Source organism: Puntigrus tetrazona, chromosome 15 (genome assembly GCF_018831695.1).
Source record: "Puntigrus tetrazona isolate hp1 chromosome 15, ASM1883169v1, whole genome shotgun sequence".
Classification (NCBI taxonomy): Eukaryota; Metazoa; Chordata; class Actinopteri; order Cypriniformes; family Cyprinidae; genus Puntigrus; species Puntigrus tetrazona.
In genome coordinates this window covers 21,803,170-21,817,926 of record NC_056713.1, presented here as the reverse complement: position 1 = coordinate 21,817,926, position 14,757 = coordinate 21,803,170, and the positions used below count along the sequence as shown (strand labels likewise).

Below are 14,757 nucleotides of genomic sequence, written 5' to 3'. Positions count from 1 at the left end.
TTCAGTTTATTTAAAAATGACACAATTTACAAGCTGAGAGTCCCGAGACCTCGTTTAATATCAGAAGTAACCTGATCTGTCTGTTCTGGCGGTGTTTTCTTTGCTCTGCGATGTATTTGTTTTATTGTGCGAGAACACGCGCGTAGTTTGAGAGCATCATCGCTTGTCGCCGCGCAACAACGGTAACTAAGGAGGGCGGTCTTTTTGAGAAAAATCACAATGACCTTTTTGTTTGTTGTTTTCAGTGGCATAAAAGGGCTTCTATAATATAGAACCTGCAGTCTCAGAAAAAAAAAATGCAAAAATTGTACCTTTAGGGATATAGCAGCTTAACACTGGCTCAAACTGTCACCTTTGTATCTTCTTTAGCCCTAAATGGAGCATTTAGAGTATTCTTTATAGTGCTATTGTTAACCCTTTTAAAGAAGGTACCATGTTATAAGCTGTTTTACCCCAATGTATAAACATGTACTTTTTGATCGGCTCTAGATAAATCATTATAGACCGCTGTATTAGAGTCAATTACTTCCATAATCTGATGTGATACAAGATATTTAAAAGAAAAATGTCATTATTAAGCATCGAAACAACTGCACACAGGTCGGGCGGAAAGATATCCAACAGATGCTGGATTTGTACCCGTGACAGCTGTTTTGTTACATATTTCAGCATTGCATTGTCACAAAACTCTCACTCGTGGTAATAGGCGGTTGTTAACGGGTAAAAAAACAAGACGTTCTGTGAAAAAATAAATAAAGTCTCGTATAGACCTTTTTGGAGTAATTGTATTTAGTTTGCTTAAATATGTAAAAGTAAAGTTTACTCAATTTGTGTTGGGACTACATTAATAATTGGTTGACCCATGAGCTGATTATTAGTTCCTATACTCTCAGAAATAAAGGTACAAAAGGCAGTACCTTTACAAAAAGTACACTTTTGTGCCTATTAGGGTTAAAATATGCATATTTTAAGTACTAATATGCACCTTTAAGATACCAAAATAGACCTTTTAGGTACAAACATGTACTTTTTGAAAGGGTACACCAGTTACGGCTTTTGTACCTTTATTTCTGAGAGTATAGCATGCTTTGACTGATTGGTAATGTTAAAAGCTCCTGTTTAAAAGGCCAGGATGGACTAGAGTTTTTGTTGTTGAAGTTTTCATGGTTATAATTAGTTGGGTCAGGTTGTAGGATGGTTTTGAAATGATTTTGGTGTTTGCTATGTCATTTAATCAACATAACTGTGCTAATTTCAGGGCAGTAAAATGTCTGCAATTATAAATATATATATATATATATATATATATATATATATAAATATATATAAAAATATAAACTTTTGCCTTATAATCAAAACCTCATGTATTTAAGTTTCGCTTAAACTGTTTTTTACGTTATTTCATTTATGATTTTAACTTAACTTTGTATTCTATACAGCTTAGTAGGTTCACCCCTACATAAATATTAAATATAATAATATATTCAGCACAGCACGTCTGTGGTATTTCTCGGAGTGCAAACATGACAAGTAGTGAAAAATTACGAACTACCTGAACAAGGCCATTTGTTTGTCTTTTTGTTTTATTCAGCTCTAATTTATAATATATTTGAGGGTTTGTTTTTTACCCAGAGCTCTTTGTGCGTCTGGTGAGACGTTTTCCAGGCTACTTTTGCGGCTGTAATGAATTCTGCAGCCAGTGGTTATTTAACATGAATTTATGGGTGAAAAATTAAAACGGCGGACAGTATTAAATGGATTGTGTAAACATGCGTTCACGTAGAGACCACACAAATATTAGCTCACACACAAACACATTTTGAGCTGCCGGGTTTGGGAATTTGGAGCAGAAAATGATTATTTTATGCATGGAGGGAGCCTAAAGGTAACAACAATGTGTGTGTGTGTGTGTGTGTGTGTGTGGACGGTGCATGTCCACCCCTGCTGAATTATTCACCCTTGCTTATGAGACACAACGGGGAGCTATTTATTTTTCTCTCTCCTTCATGCTTTTATGTCAGATGTGAAAAAATGGCCTTTACTCAAGTTGTCATCATCCAGTGGGCTGGAAAAGAATTGGCCTGAAGCTTCTACCAAGTGTGTGTGTGTGTGTGTGTGTGTGTGTGTGTGTGTGTGTGTGTGTGTGTGTGTGTGTGTGTGTGTGTGTGTGTGTGTGTGTGTGTGTGTGTGTGTGTGTGTGTGTGTGAGTGTGTGTGAGTGTGTGTGTGTGTGAGTGTGTGTGTGTGAGTGTGTGTGAGTGTGTGTGTGTGTGTGTGTGTGTGTGTGTGTGTGTGTGTGTGTGTGTGTGTGTGTGTGTGTGTGTGTGTGTGAGTGTGTGTGAGTGTGTGTGAGTGTGTGTGAGTGTGTGTGTGTGTGGGTAAAGAGGAACATGTTTTGAGTCTCCAAACTCACCTGAGGGACAGTCACATCAGAAACACATCAAAGTGCATTCTGGGAGACACAAACTACTCTAGACCAAAGGTTTACTTGATTTTATCCACTGGGAATTGAGTGGATGGTGAAAAGGCAGTTGAAGTGGAGGAAAAATTTGAGTTATTGACAGGAGAGTTTTAATGAACTTTTTTATTTTTTAGCTTTTTTTGCACTATAAGACCAGAAACAAGCATTAAAGGGACAGTTCTTGAAAATGAGTTTCATCACCATTTAAAAGAGTATTTTAAAGAATATATATTTTCAAATAGTCAAATTAAGTTCGACGGGAAGAAGCAAATCAATCGTACAGATTTGACCTGGAATGACACGAGAGTGTATGTCAATTTTTTTTGGATGCACTATCGCTTTAAATAGGTTTGACTGATATAGTCTGAATGTTGACTTGTCTATTTTACAATTCACATTCACAGATGGTTTTTTTTGTTTGTTTTTACAAGAAACAGAATTGAATTGCGCTTAAACTTGGGTTACGACCGAGAACGGGCAGCGTCTGTTCACCGCTGTATCCAGGAAACAACTCTTGTGAGGAGATGTTAAAAATGGAAAGAGCTTTTTAACATAATTTTATGCTTTTGTTGCTTTTTACTTCTCAACATGCGCCGACTGCTCTCGTATCAGTGAAGAGACTGAGAGAGATGGAAGCTGCTTAACAAAGGCAACTTCTGCAGAGACGAGCAGCGACGAGAAATGCGTTATAATTTGCCTAATACAGCATATGATATTGATAGCAGCTGATTTCTGCAAACTAGGCCAGATTGCTTTTATACCAAAGCTCGCTGGAGTTTGCGTTAAGACTGAATGTTTCTAAATGAATCAAATGCTAAAAGGAAGCTGAGTTTCTGGCGTCGAAAGTTTTAAAACGCCAAGCTTTGCATGAATAATTGAAGCTGTGGTCAATAAAAATGTCCTCAAAGAACTGTTTTTAAGGAAATGCACTAACAGGGTCATTACAGATAGTGCACTATTATTGCAGCAATTACGTTCTGAAATTACGTTCATAAATACATGCGTTAATTTTTGCATGATTTATGTTCATAAAAAATCTGTTCATTTTTGCATGATTTAACCCTTTTTTTGGTGTAAATGAATTATATAAATATATAATTATATGCTAAGTATATTTTCAGTTTATCGGAATTAAACCTTTTTAGGTTTTTCTGCGTAATCCACATATAAAGTGAAAAGATTAGCAATTACTTTAAATGCAGTTCACAAAAATAAGGACATTTGTGCTCAAATAAATTTGTGCTAAAATAAAATCTGACCCATGGTCTCCAACTGACAAATTAATAAATGAGGAAGAATTTTCTTTTCCCGTTTACATGCATGCACTTCAAAAAAGGCTTTTCTAGTCTTGTTTTCAGCCAAAATACCAATCAAGTAGGATTTTTTAAAAAAAATTAAGCACTTTTTTTTGCTGGGAAAAGGGGTTATTAATCTTGTTTTCTGTTTTAAATATGATTATTTTGCTTAAACTCACTTCATTTTTACTTTTTTCTGAAAACAAGACTATAAGTTTTACTCGTCTGGAAAATCCAGAATTTCTGGATATTTTGTCTAGAAACGAGATCTAAGCTAAAAAAAAGCATTTTTTGCAGTGTGTTTTTTTACTTTGCATTTTTTTCTGTCTTTCTGTCATAACAGACCTTTTTACGCAACCAGTTGAGCAACTCTGCTTCAGATGCGTCACGTCTTTAGCTTGTAAAACTGATACCGGGAGCTTTCAAAGAACCGCGTAATGCATCATGCTGGCTATCATATGAAAGTGTGTGTGTTAATTCTGATGCAAGCCTCCCGCGGCAATCAAAAGCAAGAAAAAGCACTAACCTACAGAAAAAAAAACAGATGCAGAGAGACGGAGGGGGTCAATACTATATTGAGTTTAAAAGCAAACAAAAATAGCTTCAAGGGGAAAGAAAGAGATGGACAGGAAGTGACAGGAAATTCAAAGCATAAAACCAGCCTCTGTGTGTGTGTGTGTGTGTGTGTGCGTGTGTGTGCGTCATAAGAAAAGTCTGTAATTACTCTACCAGAACTGTATTTTGTTTGTTTACTCCTTTTTGTGCATTTTAGTACTGAACATGCACCTGATTGCCAGGTTTCATTATATTGATTCATTATATTAATGGGACAAGTGAACATGCACACTAGTGTTAGATTACTCTCCTCACTATAGTAATCCAGTAATGCTTGGATGTCTGATTTGTTTCAGGAATTTGTTTATTCGGATGATTCTTTTTAGTGAACCAGTTCAGTTCAGTGATTCACGGATTTGAATCTGAATGCTCTGTTGGATGTCTGAGCTTTATTGTTAAAGAGCCATCTGTTCTATACAATATCAGGCTAGGTTTATTATAATTAAATTAAAGATCAAAGCAAATCAATTACGCAAATGACAAATGTTGCCTTGGTAACTAACTGAAATAAGTTTAAGCACTTAAATATAAATTGAAAGTGACTAAAATTACAATATAAAAACTACAATTAATAAATTGTTCATGAAATAAGTAGTGCTGTCAAATAATTAATTACGAAATCATCTAAAATAAATGTTTTAGTTTACAATATATGTGTGTGTGCTTTGTATATTTTTAAAAGGCACACTTATATATATTGAAAATATTTACATGTATATATTTATATAATTTATATTACACATGAATATATATATATTTTTGCTTTTATATATATATATATATATATATATATATATATATATATATATATATATATATATATATATATATATATATATGTGTGTGTGTGTGTGTGTGTGTGTGTGTGTGTAAATATGCACAGCACACACACATATTATGTAAACAAAACTTTATTTTGGATTAATCACAATTCATTTTAAGTAAATAATAAAATTATAAAGAAGAAACTGTTATTTATACAAACTAACTAATAAATATATTCATAAATATTATAATATCGTAAAGTATAAATAAAAACAACTAAAATAAAACAGCAGTCTGGCTGTACAGTCTCATAAAAAAAGTTACAAAATGATTCCAGGGCACTTTAAAAAGTTAAAATTATGTTTTTTAGAATTACTAATACATAGCTTTAAGGTACTAAAATGTACCATTTAGGAGTAAATAAGGCGCCTTTTAGCTTGTGTACCTCAGGGTGCCAGCCACTAACAGTGTTGTACCTTTTTACGCAAGAGTGCACAGAAAACACCGGAGAGTTTAGTACGTTAGCTTTCCAAAAGTGCACAAACTGGTAACTGGGAAGCGTCTCACCCTGCCATCCGGGCTTGCATACAGGCTTGACGTGGATGTGCACGACGGCGTCCCGCGCCGCTCTCTTCTGACCGCAGTCGAGCGCCGTCACGCGGATTTTGTAATGCGACATCTTATCAAAGCTCAGGCTCTCCGTGTTCCTGATGTTACCTGCGCACAAGCACACACACACACACGTGTAACTACAGTCTGAGTGCACGCGTTTGCCGCGTGTTTGCGCGCTAACCGTTGCGGTCTATGGCGAAGGCTGCGTCCTGAGAGGTGATCTGGTAGTTGCAGATCTGGCTGTATTGAGGAGAGCAGTCCTGGTCCGACGCCTGCACCTGCACAATGCTGTCATACACCTTGCCCTCCGTCACCGAGCCGTGATACTCCAACTGAGCGAACACCGGAGAAAACTCGTTCACGTCTCCCACCTGCACACGCACCACGGCCCTGAGAAACGGAGAGAGAGAGAGAGAGAGAGAGAGAGAGGTCTTTATTGCTTTTTCATTTTCCAGGAGGCTCCGTGGAGAAAATGCACTCAACCTCAGGTCATCTAAGATGAAGATGAGTTCGGTTTTTCATTGGAACTGATTGGGAGAAATGTCGCACTGCACTGGAAAACAAAAAAAAAGCTTTTCTGGCTTAGATTTCGTTGTCTTGCCTTGAGCCGAGATATCTAAAAATGAGATTTTCTTAAACAAGTAAAAATTATAGGTTTTCAGAAAAAGCTAGTAAAAATTAAATGCGTTTTTGCTTGAAACAAGGACAATAATCTGCCAATGGTGCATTCTCAGAAATAAAAGTATAAAAGTCACTGGGAAGCACTCTCTTCAAAAGGTACACTTTTGTACCTAATTGGTTTAAATATGTACACTTTAAGTACTAATATGTACCTTTAAAACAACTCGGCTTATTCTCCAACTCCCCCAGAGTTAATAAGTTGAGTTTTACTGTTTTCTTCGGGTCTGGCAATAGCACTTTTAGCATAGCTTAGCATAGATCATTGAATTAAATTAGACCAGTAGCATCATGTTCACTTTAAAGCATCTTAATCGTGCATTTGTTTATTACAAAAATGCAGCTTTTTGTTTTTCAAGCCCGGACTGGAGTGGTTTGGATTACTTGAGGATTATTGTGATGTTTTAATCAGCTCTTTGAATGCTTATTCTGACGGCACCCATTCACTGCAGAGCATCCATTGATGAGCAAATTATGTAATTCTACATTTCCTCAAATCTTTTTTTCTTTTTTTTTGGTGAACTATTACTTTAAGCATGTTTCCGTTAAATGCAGTTGATTTCAGAATGTAATACTTTTAAAAATATTTTTGAGCACAGTATTACATTTCAAACAAAAATCTCCCAAATGAGATTTCATTTTTGTTTTAGCATTATTTATATACCTTTATACTATTCATTAATATTTGGAATATTTTTTATACTTTCAGCTTTTATTTTCATTTAAGTTTTAAAAACTGCTCGTTCTTTTAATTAAATTTAATTCATTTATTTCCATATAAATATTAGTTTTTAACCTTTTTTGTGTTTCAGCTATTTCGTTTAGCTGCTAAAGCAACATTTGCAACTTGAACTTTTTCAAGCTTAAGTATTTCGTCTTCTATTTATGATTTTTTCAGATTTATTTTAATTAACAGAAAATCAGTCGTTCCTCTTAGACAGTGATGGAATTAAATGGAGAGTAATCTAAACATTTCTTCAAAGCACGTGTCTCTTGTCTAAATTCTCAATTTCATTCTCTACGTGTTTTTATAGACCTACTAAAATAGCAACTATATGTCAGGTTGTGTTTATATGAAAGAAGCATGAATGCACGGATGCATTTTACTTTGATTTTATGAAAACAGGGCATAATAAGTGCGCCACAGATTTGACAGCTGAGTTAAATGTGTGTTTTTAGGGGACCTGCCAGCAATAAAGTCAAAGCAATTGGAATTGCATCTAAAATGAACATTTTCAGGTCAACTGAATTACATTGAGATTATTTTCGTCCGTGTCGTTTTGGCAAATATTATGTACATTTTGCCAATACAGTCACCTGTGCTTCAGCCCTTGATATGTTTATGTCTATAATTATTATATTTCTCTATCTATAATTACATTAACCCATTAGAAATGAGTTAGAACTGAACTAATTAGCGCTCTCTGTTCGAGAAGAGTCTAAAACACTTCAGACGTCTCCGTTCGTTCTCCATCACTGTCCAGAAGGAGCGGTGAACATACTAAAGAGATCTCGTTTGCGATTTCCCTCTCCTGCAGGTCATTATAAAGTCTCGGAAAAGTCTTCAGGGAGAGAAATATATAAAAGGCGCGAAAGGGGGGGAAAAAAAAAGCGCCTCCAGGTATCCTCACGGCCAGTCTTGACACACTTTTGCGAGCTGAAAATACCGAAATAACAAGCTTGCATCATTCACGTCAAAGACAGCATGAAAAGTGAGTAATGCTTCGCAAAGGGCAACGGCTCGTCTGACAAATGACGGGATTACAAACACCCCTGCTAATCTGCGTTATGATGTTAAAAACCAGAACATACGCAAACACATTTATGTATGCATTAGGCACGAAATCTCTAGTAAAGCGGTGTGATTTTGCAGCTTTACTGCCCTTTAGAGTCTAATATCTCAATTTAATCCTTTGTGTGTGTGTGTGTGTGTGTGTGTGTGTGTGTGTGTGTGTGTGTGTTGTATCGTAGATCCGAGCTGTCGAAGCCGGATACACTAATCCTGTGTGGATTAAAGAGATACAGAGTAATGAGGAAGGTCCCGTTTTCTCTTTTCTCTTTTTTTTTTGCTGCACGGTTTCATCGCTAACCTCATTTCTCACTCATTCACAAATGTCTTTATGTCATTTTGTTTCAAAGGGCTTCGCTGCATTAGCTCCGTTAAAGCATCTTTATGCGGGTATCTACAGGGAAAGCGTCTTTGGCTCCGTGTTTGTTTGAAGCTTTCAGTCTGCAGGTAAACAGGTGCGGCGTTCATTAGCAAGCGCTCTTAAAAGCTTTTAATGCCTGAAGGTCAGACACCTGCTTTTCATAGTCAGTACTAAGATACGAAAAAAACATTGAAATACTGTATATATACACTAATGTAAGACGCTCTCTTATGCTCGCCGTATGGGAAAGTTATGGAATATTTTTGAAACTGATAATTTCATATTTTAATGTCATTTCAATGTCATTTATCCCTGTGATGCAAAGCTGAATTTTTAGCATCATTATTGTAGTCTTTGTTGTCACATGATCCTTCCCGAAATCACTCAGATATGTAGATTTAATATTGTACTCATTTTCTAATAACGCTGGTCTGTAGGATCAATTCTGAAATGAGTTTTTGCTTTATTTGGAAAGGATTTTTGTGAATATTATAAATGCTTTTAATGTCACTTTTGATCAATTTAAAGCATCCTTAATATTTTTTTTAACCTATCTTAAATGTTTTAATATTGTTTTCATGTTTTAAAATATTAAGTAACATTGATAATAATCAGAAATGTTTCTTAAATCAGCATGTTAGAATGATTTCTGAAAGATCATGTGACACTGAAGAAGTAATTATGCTGAAAATTCAGCTTTGCATCACAGAAATAAATTACATTTTTAAATATATTTAAATAGCAATAAACATTATTTTGAATTTATAATAATGTTTCGCAATATGACTATTTTTACTGTATTTTTTGACAAATACATGCAGACTTCTTGAGAGTCATAAATTAAAGACGCCTTATTTAAAAGTTTCGACTATAGCAGGTGCGTGACTCAAAAAAAGGGCACAAAAAAACAGGGAACTTCTCAAAGCAGGAAAATAAACATCTAAGAAGAAAATGCGAATAACGAGGGAGGCGAGTCAAGCACGGATGAATCATTTTAAAAATAGTTCGCCGTGTTCCTTTCAGTTCAAAACGTCACAAACATGAATCAGACCGAGGTGGAGAACATGCATTTATTCAAACACACACTGACTTGTGTGATCTCTTCTCCGCGTGTCCCTCCGGCCCCGTGCCGCAGTCGTGAGCCTGAATGATGAAGGTGAACTCTCTCTGTCTCTCGCAGTCGATCAGTCCACGCGCTCGCAGACGGCCCTCCCCTGACGTACGGTTCAGAACCACGGCCTCGAACGGAGCGCTGAGACCCTGCACGTGAAAGCCACAGATTTCACCTACAGAGAGAGATGACCACAGATGAAATCTCGGATCTAAAAGTGGGAGAATTCTTTACTTGTCTACACTGTAAAAAAAAATCTCTAAAATTTACTGGCAGCTGTGGTTGCCGGAATTCTGCCGTAAAAAATACGGTAACAGGTTTTACGGTTTTAAATAGTAACGTATATATATATATTAGGCGCTCAGTGTCATTTACGCAAACATTAAACTGAAATATGCAATAATCGTTAATTTAGCAACATTACATGTAAGATACAACCCTAAAAACATAACTGATAAGAAAAACATTAAAAAATGTAAACGTCAAATTTTACAGGAATTTACCGTTAACCATTTAACAGGTTTTTACTGTAGCATTTTCAGTTTATTTTCTGTTAAAAATCCTGTACGGTTTTTTTTACAGTGTAGAATTTTATTCTTTTTGACTTTTAAGAAAGAATCCTGAAAAAATGCATAATGGTTTCTACTCGATTCATAAGCAGCAAAAACCTTTCAACGTTGATAATAATAAGAACCTTTCTTAATAACTGCAATCTAATAGCAAATTCAAATATTTGATTTTCGAAGGATTCAGCATCAAAGGAATAAATAAATATATTAAAAAGCAGTTATTTTAAAATGTAATAATATTTCACAATAGTGTTGTTGTTTTTGTCATATTTTTTGATCAAATAAATGCGGCAACATTAAAACATTGCAATAACTTAATATTTGGCCTGCAGCTCTATAGCACTCTTTATTTTAATTCTATTTTATCTGTTTGTTTTAGAAAAATACATTTCTATACTTGTTTTCATAAAAAAAACACTAGCATTCTCAATTCTTTTTCTGTTCTATCTACTTGTTTCCTTTTTTATTATTAAATAAAGTATACTAGCATTCTCTATTCTTTTTTTCCTTTCGATTGTTTTATATTTATATTGAAAAAAATGTAAAGCTAGCATTGCGTATTCTTTTTCTAATTGTTCTCTTTTTCTTTATTATAAACCTCGCTACATGTACTGCATCAGACTAACCGAGGCTTTCACAGCACTTACACATTACTGCTCTTTTGTTGGTTTTGATTGCTTCTATTGTCCTCATTTGCAAGTCGCTTTGGATAAAAGCATCCGCTAAATGACTAAATATAAAGTAAATATCTATTTGAGGTCCGCTTATAATGTTAGCTAAGCTGACATCACCGCTAAACCTCATACGGAGGTCATCTTGGCTAGTAAGAAGCCACCTAGCAACCACCTACGAGAGCTTAGCAACCACGAAACACCGTAGTAAATGGGGAGCAAGATCCTAACAGCCGCCCACAATGCTGATGAGTTTTGCATGAGCGAACATCCTCACTTTTGGTGAAATGTGGTTATTAAAATGACTGTGTGTGTGTGTGTGTGTGTGTGTTGTGTAAAACAGTGCTGCTGTCCAGCACAGATAACAATATTCTCCATCTCTCCTCTCTTTGATCTTCAGAATAAACCTACATATACAAAACAACAGAGAGATGGAGCACAAAGCAGCAATCCCTTTGTTGAATAATATTTAACAATCTTTCATCGGCTATCTTTGTGCATGTGCGAATGCATAAGACCGAAACCGAATAATAATGCATAATAATGCAAAAAAGAAAGCATTTAGGGTTTTTTTTTTGTTTGTTTTTTCAGCTTTGCTTTCATCAAAATGCAGTGACACTGATATAGCAAGGGGGCGTTCACGCAGCATGTGTTCTTAAATGGTCGGTCTGTGCGTTTTTCAAATGCCAATTTTGTTTTAATTCTCTCTTTTTTTTTATACGACCTGCATGATCGGAAATAAATTGTTTCCTCTTTTGTAAGTCGCTTCGGTTAAAAGCTACTAAATGCACGAAAAAACAGCAACACACAATGGTTTGTGCAAAGACGTGTACAGAGAATGTGTAGTTCGGACATATAAATCCATGTCTGGATGTATTGTTTTATATATTCATGCTATAGTCATAAATATGGGTATAGCGATGGACATGACAACATTCTTTATGATGGTGTGAAAAATCGGTATGGAATGCATGAATTGAAGGCTGGATCACTAAAAGGATTCACACACACACACACACACACACACACACACACACTGTACGTCTGTGATTGACATGCTCTCCAGTATTTCCAATAAGCTGTCAGCTGAACACAAAGCTCAGAAAGAGAAAGAGAGAGAGAGAGAGAAACCCCTTGAACAATAGAAATCCAGCCCATATCTTCTCCTCCAGTCTTCCTCAGACAATCTGTTTCTTCTCTCACTTCATCTCCCAAAGCATTTCCATCACGATATTCTTTAAACCAGTGTCTCTCAAACAGTTTTACTTCAGAAAACACCGTATTTACGTATCATTCTTTTGTTTTCGGCTACATTGCAAATGTCGTGCAATATATAACTCTTAAAATCGAATCTAAAATTTACACATATTTTAACGTGTCGTGTTTTTATGCATCGTTTTTATTTAATCAGTGTTGTTTTTGGCGACTGAAAATCGTGTGCTGCTTTCTGCAGTCGATAATTCACTACTCAATGAAACGTTGCTGTTGTTTTTTGTTGTTGTTTTTTTTTACCTTAGATGTTTTCTCAATATTTTATCGACATTAAGAGCATTTCATTTTACACGTTGCCATCTGTCTAATTCAACTGGCTTCTAGTGAATGATGAGTTTGAGTTAAGATGAGACATGCGACCTTTGACATCAAAAACAAATTATTACACTGTAGAAAATGCTTTTCTAGACTAGATTTTATGCCTTTTTTCCAGCCAAAATATCGGACAATTCTTAAATCAAGAAGGATTTTCTAGACAAGTAAAAAAATGTCTTGTTTTCAGAAAAATAATTTAATCAAAATGAACAAAATTTGCCAAATAATCTTATTTCGAACAGATTATTTGGCTTGTTTGAAGTATATTTACTTGTTTCACTTAATTCTGGCTTCTTTCCCTAAAAACAAGACAATAATTCTTTTCTCGAAGATCCTTCTTGATTTAAAATTTTTTAGACTTTTTGAAACAAAGCAGAAAATAAGAAAAGCATTTTTTTTGCAGTGTATTTACTCAGCTATGCATGATTATTAGCTCTAGATAGCATTTTTTTTACTCAATACTAACCTGCGACCCATTTACATTTGGAGCTTGGTTTAGTTTTTAAAGACTGGTTTCAAAAGTATTCACATTTGTTACTCGGCTAGAAGTATAGATCCTAGGGTTTAAAAAGATTCCTGTAGAAGTTGAAGTATCAACTCAAGCTTTATTTGTACTTAAAGTATAAAAGTAAAAGTAATGTAAGGAAAAAATTGCCATTAAGAACTAAAGTTTATGCTGTGCCACCGGGCCTATTGTGGTTACAGTGTTAGTTATGTTAGTTACGAGTTAAAAAGTTAGTATAGCCCACTTATCACAACATTGTCGACTGCATTGTCAATAACAAATGCTAATTTATTCAAACATCTCTCTAGAAGCAAAAACTCAGCTTCACTTCAGTAAAGTATAGATACCCAAAATGTCTACTTAAGCAAGGTGATGAAATATTTGTACTTTGTTACTGCTTTTTCTCAGCATGATTTTGGTGCACGTGCCTTTAAAACAATCAGAAACAGTTCAGATAATCTCCAAAGCAGGGTCTGCGTGAAACTACATGTACCGCAGTCCAGCAATGCCTTTGCATTGTTGAAAAGAGTCTGTTAAAAATGCTATTATGATGTTTTCGTGTCTATTTTTATTAATATTAAATGTCATGCGTGCTTTTGTGCGAACATTATCAGATGAAACCTTATAAAATAATAAAGCTTTATTGAATCGAAAGCCATCTATAATGGGTTTTCAGATATGGGCATCCAATGATGTAGCTCAAACATTTTTAAACAGCCAAACAAACATTAAAAGGCTATCTGGAAAATAATAATAATAATAATAATAATCTATTACACCACTTTCTTTCTGTATTGCATGCGCAGGATTGTAGGATAGCATTATTATTAAAGGACACCTCTACGTCTACAAAAACGGACGAAATGAATGCACAAGGTTACACAGACGTTGCACACTGAAACCTCGGACGCAGCCATGCAGTAGCGTGTCTGGTTTAGCGCCATGTGTTTGATCAATGTTTACAGGCCGCCGTAGGCAGCTGTGATTTATACTCTCTGTTACTGTCCATCTTAGAGACGGAGTGTCTTATAGGCCTTGAGGAGTCGTATACATGTGCACTCACAGTGACCCCTCGCTGCACACACGTTACCGAATGCTGTCTTTTATCATTCAAGTGCCTAGTGAGCGCTGACATGCTTTCTCTCCTTCCCTCTGTCACTCACGCTTTCCTTCAATTCTATCGCTTATTCCCCTTCAGTGTCTTGTCGCTTTTGATTTTAAAAAACAAAAACAACATTTCTAGTTCTTCATCTGACAGTCAAAAGTGTCACAGAAAATCATATAGAAATACAATTCTATTATATATATATATATATATATATATATATATATATATATATTGTATGTATATAAATAATGTACCATAAATGTAATAAAATTATTATAATAAAACATTATTCTTTTATATAAATATATAATACTATATAATTTTATCATATTTATTCAATTAATTTTTTTCTATCATGTGCTCACCTACTGGCAAATGTTAATTCTTTATTTTAAATTATATATTAATATATTATTATGTTTTCTATCTACAAATACTATAAAGTAAATTATAATCAAATGTTCATTATTATGATATATATAATTTTTTTAAATTATATTAAATAAATTATATTAAATTTCATATTTGAGCAATAACATTTTACAATAAAATTGTATTTGTAATTGGATTTTGATAGCTATTTTTATTGCATGTTAAACCTATCACAAAAACTTAAAGTGTCCCAAACTGT

General features: G+C 34.7%; 1 protein-coding gene across 1 annotated transcript in view; it reads right to left on the bottom strand.

Annotated features, from left to right (window-relative positions):
* Positions 1-14,757, bottom strand: part of LOC122358818 (calsyntenin-2-like) — a 41,611-nt gene that overhangs the window by 15,290 nt on the left and 11,564 nt on the right. Inside the window, exons 3-5 of the mRNA XM_043258726.1 lie at positions 9,666-9,861; positions 5,929-6,137; positions 5,703-5,852 (exon numbers count right to left, since the gene is read on the bottom strand). Of these exons, the coding sequence (XP_043114661.1) occupies positions 5,703-5,852; positions 5,929-6,137; positions 9,666-9,861 (555 nt within the window). The remainder of the gene's footprint in view (positions 1-5,702; positions 5,853-5,928; positions 6,138-9,665; positions 9,862-14,757) is intronic.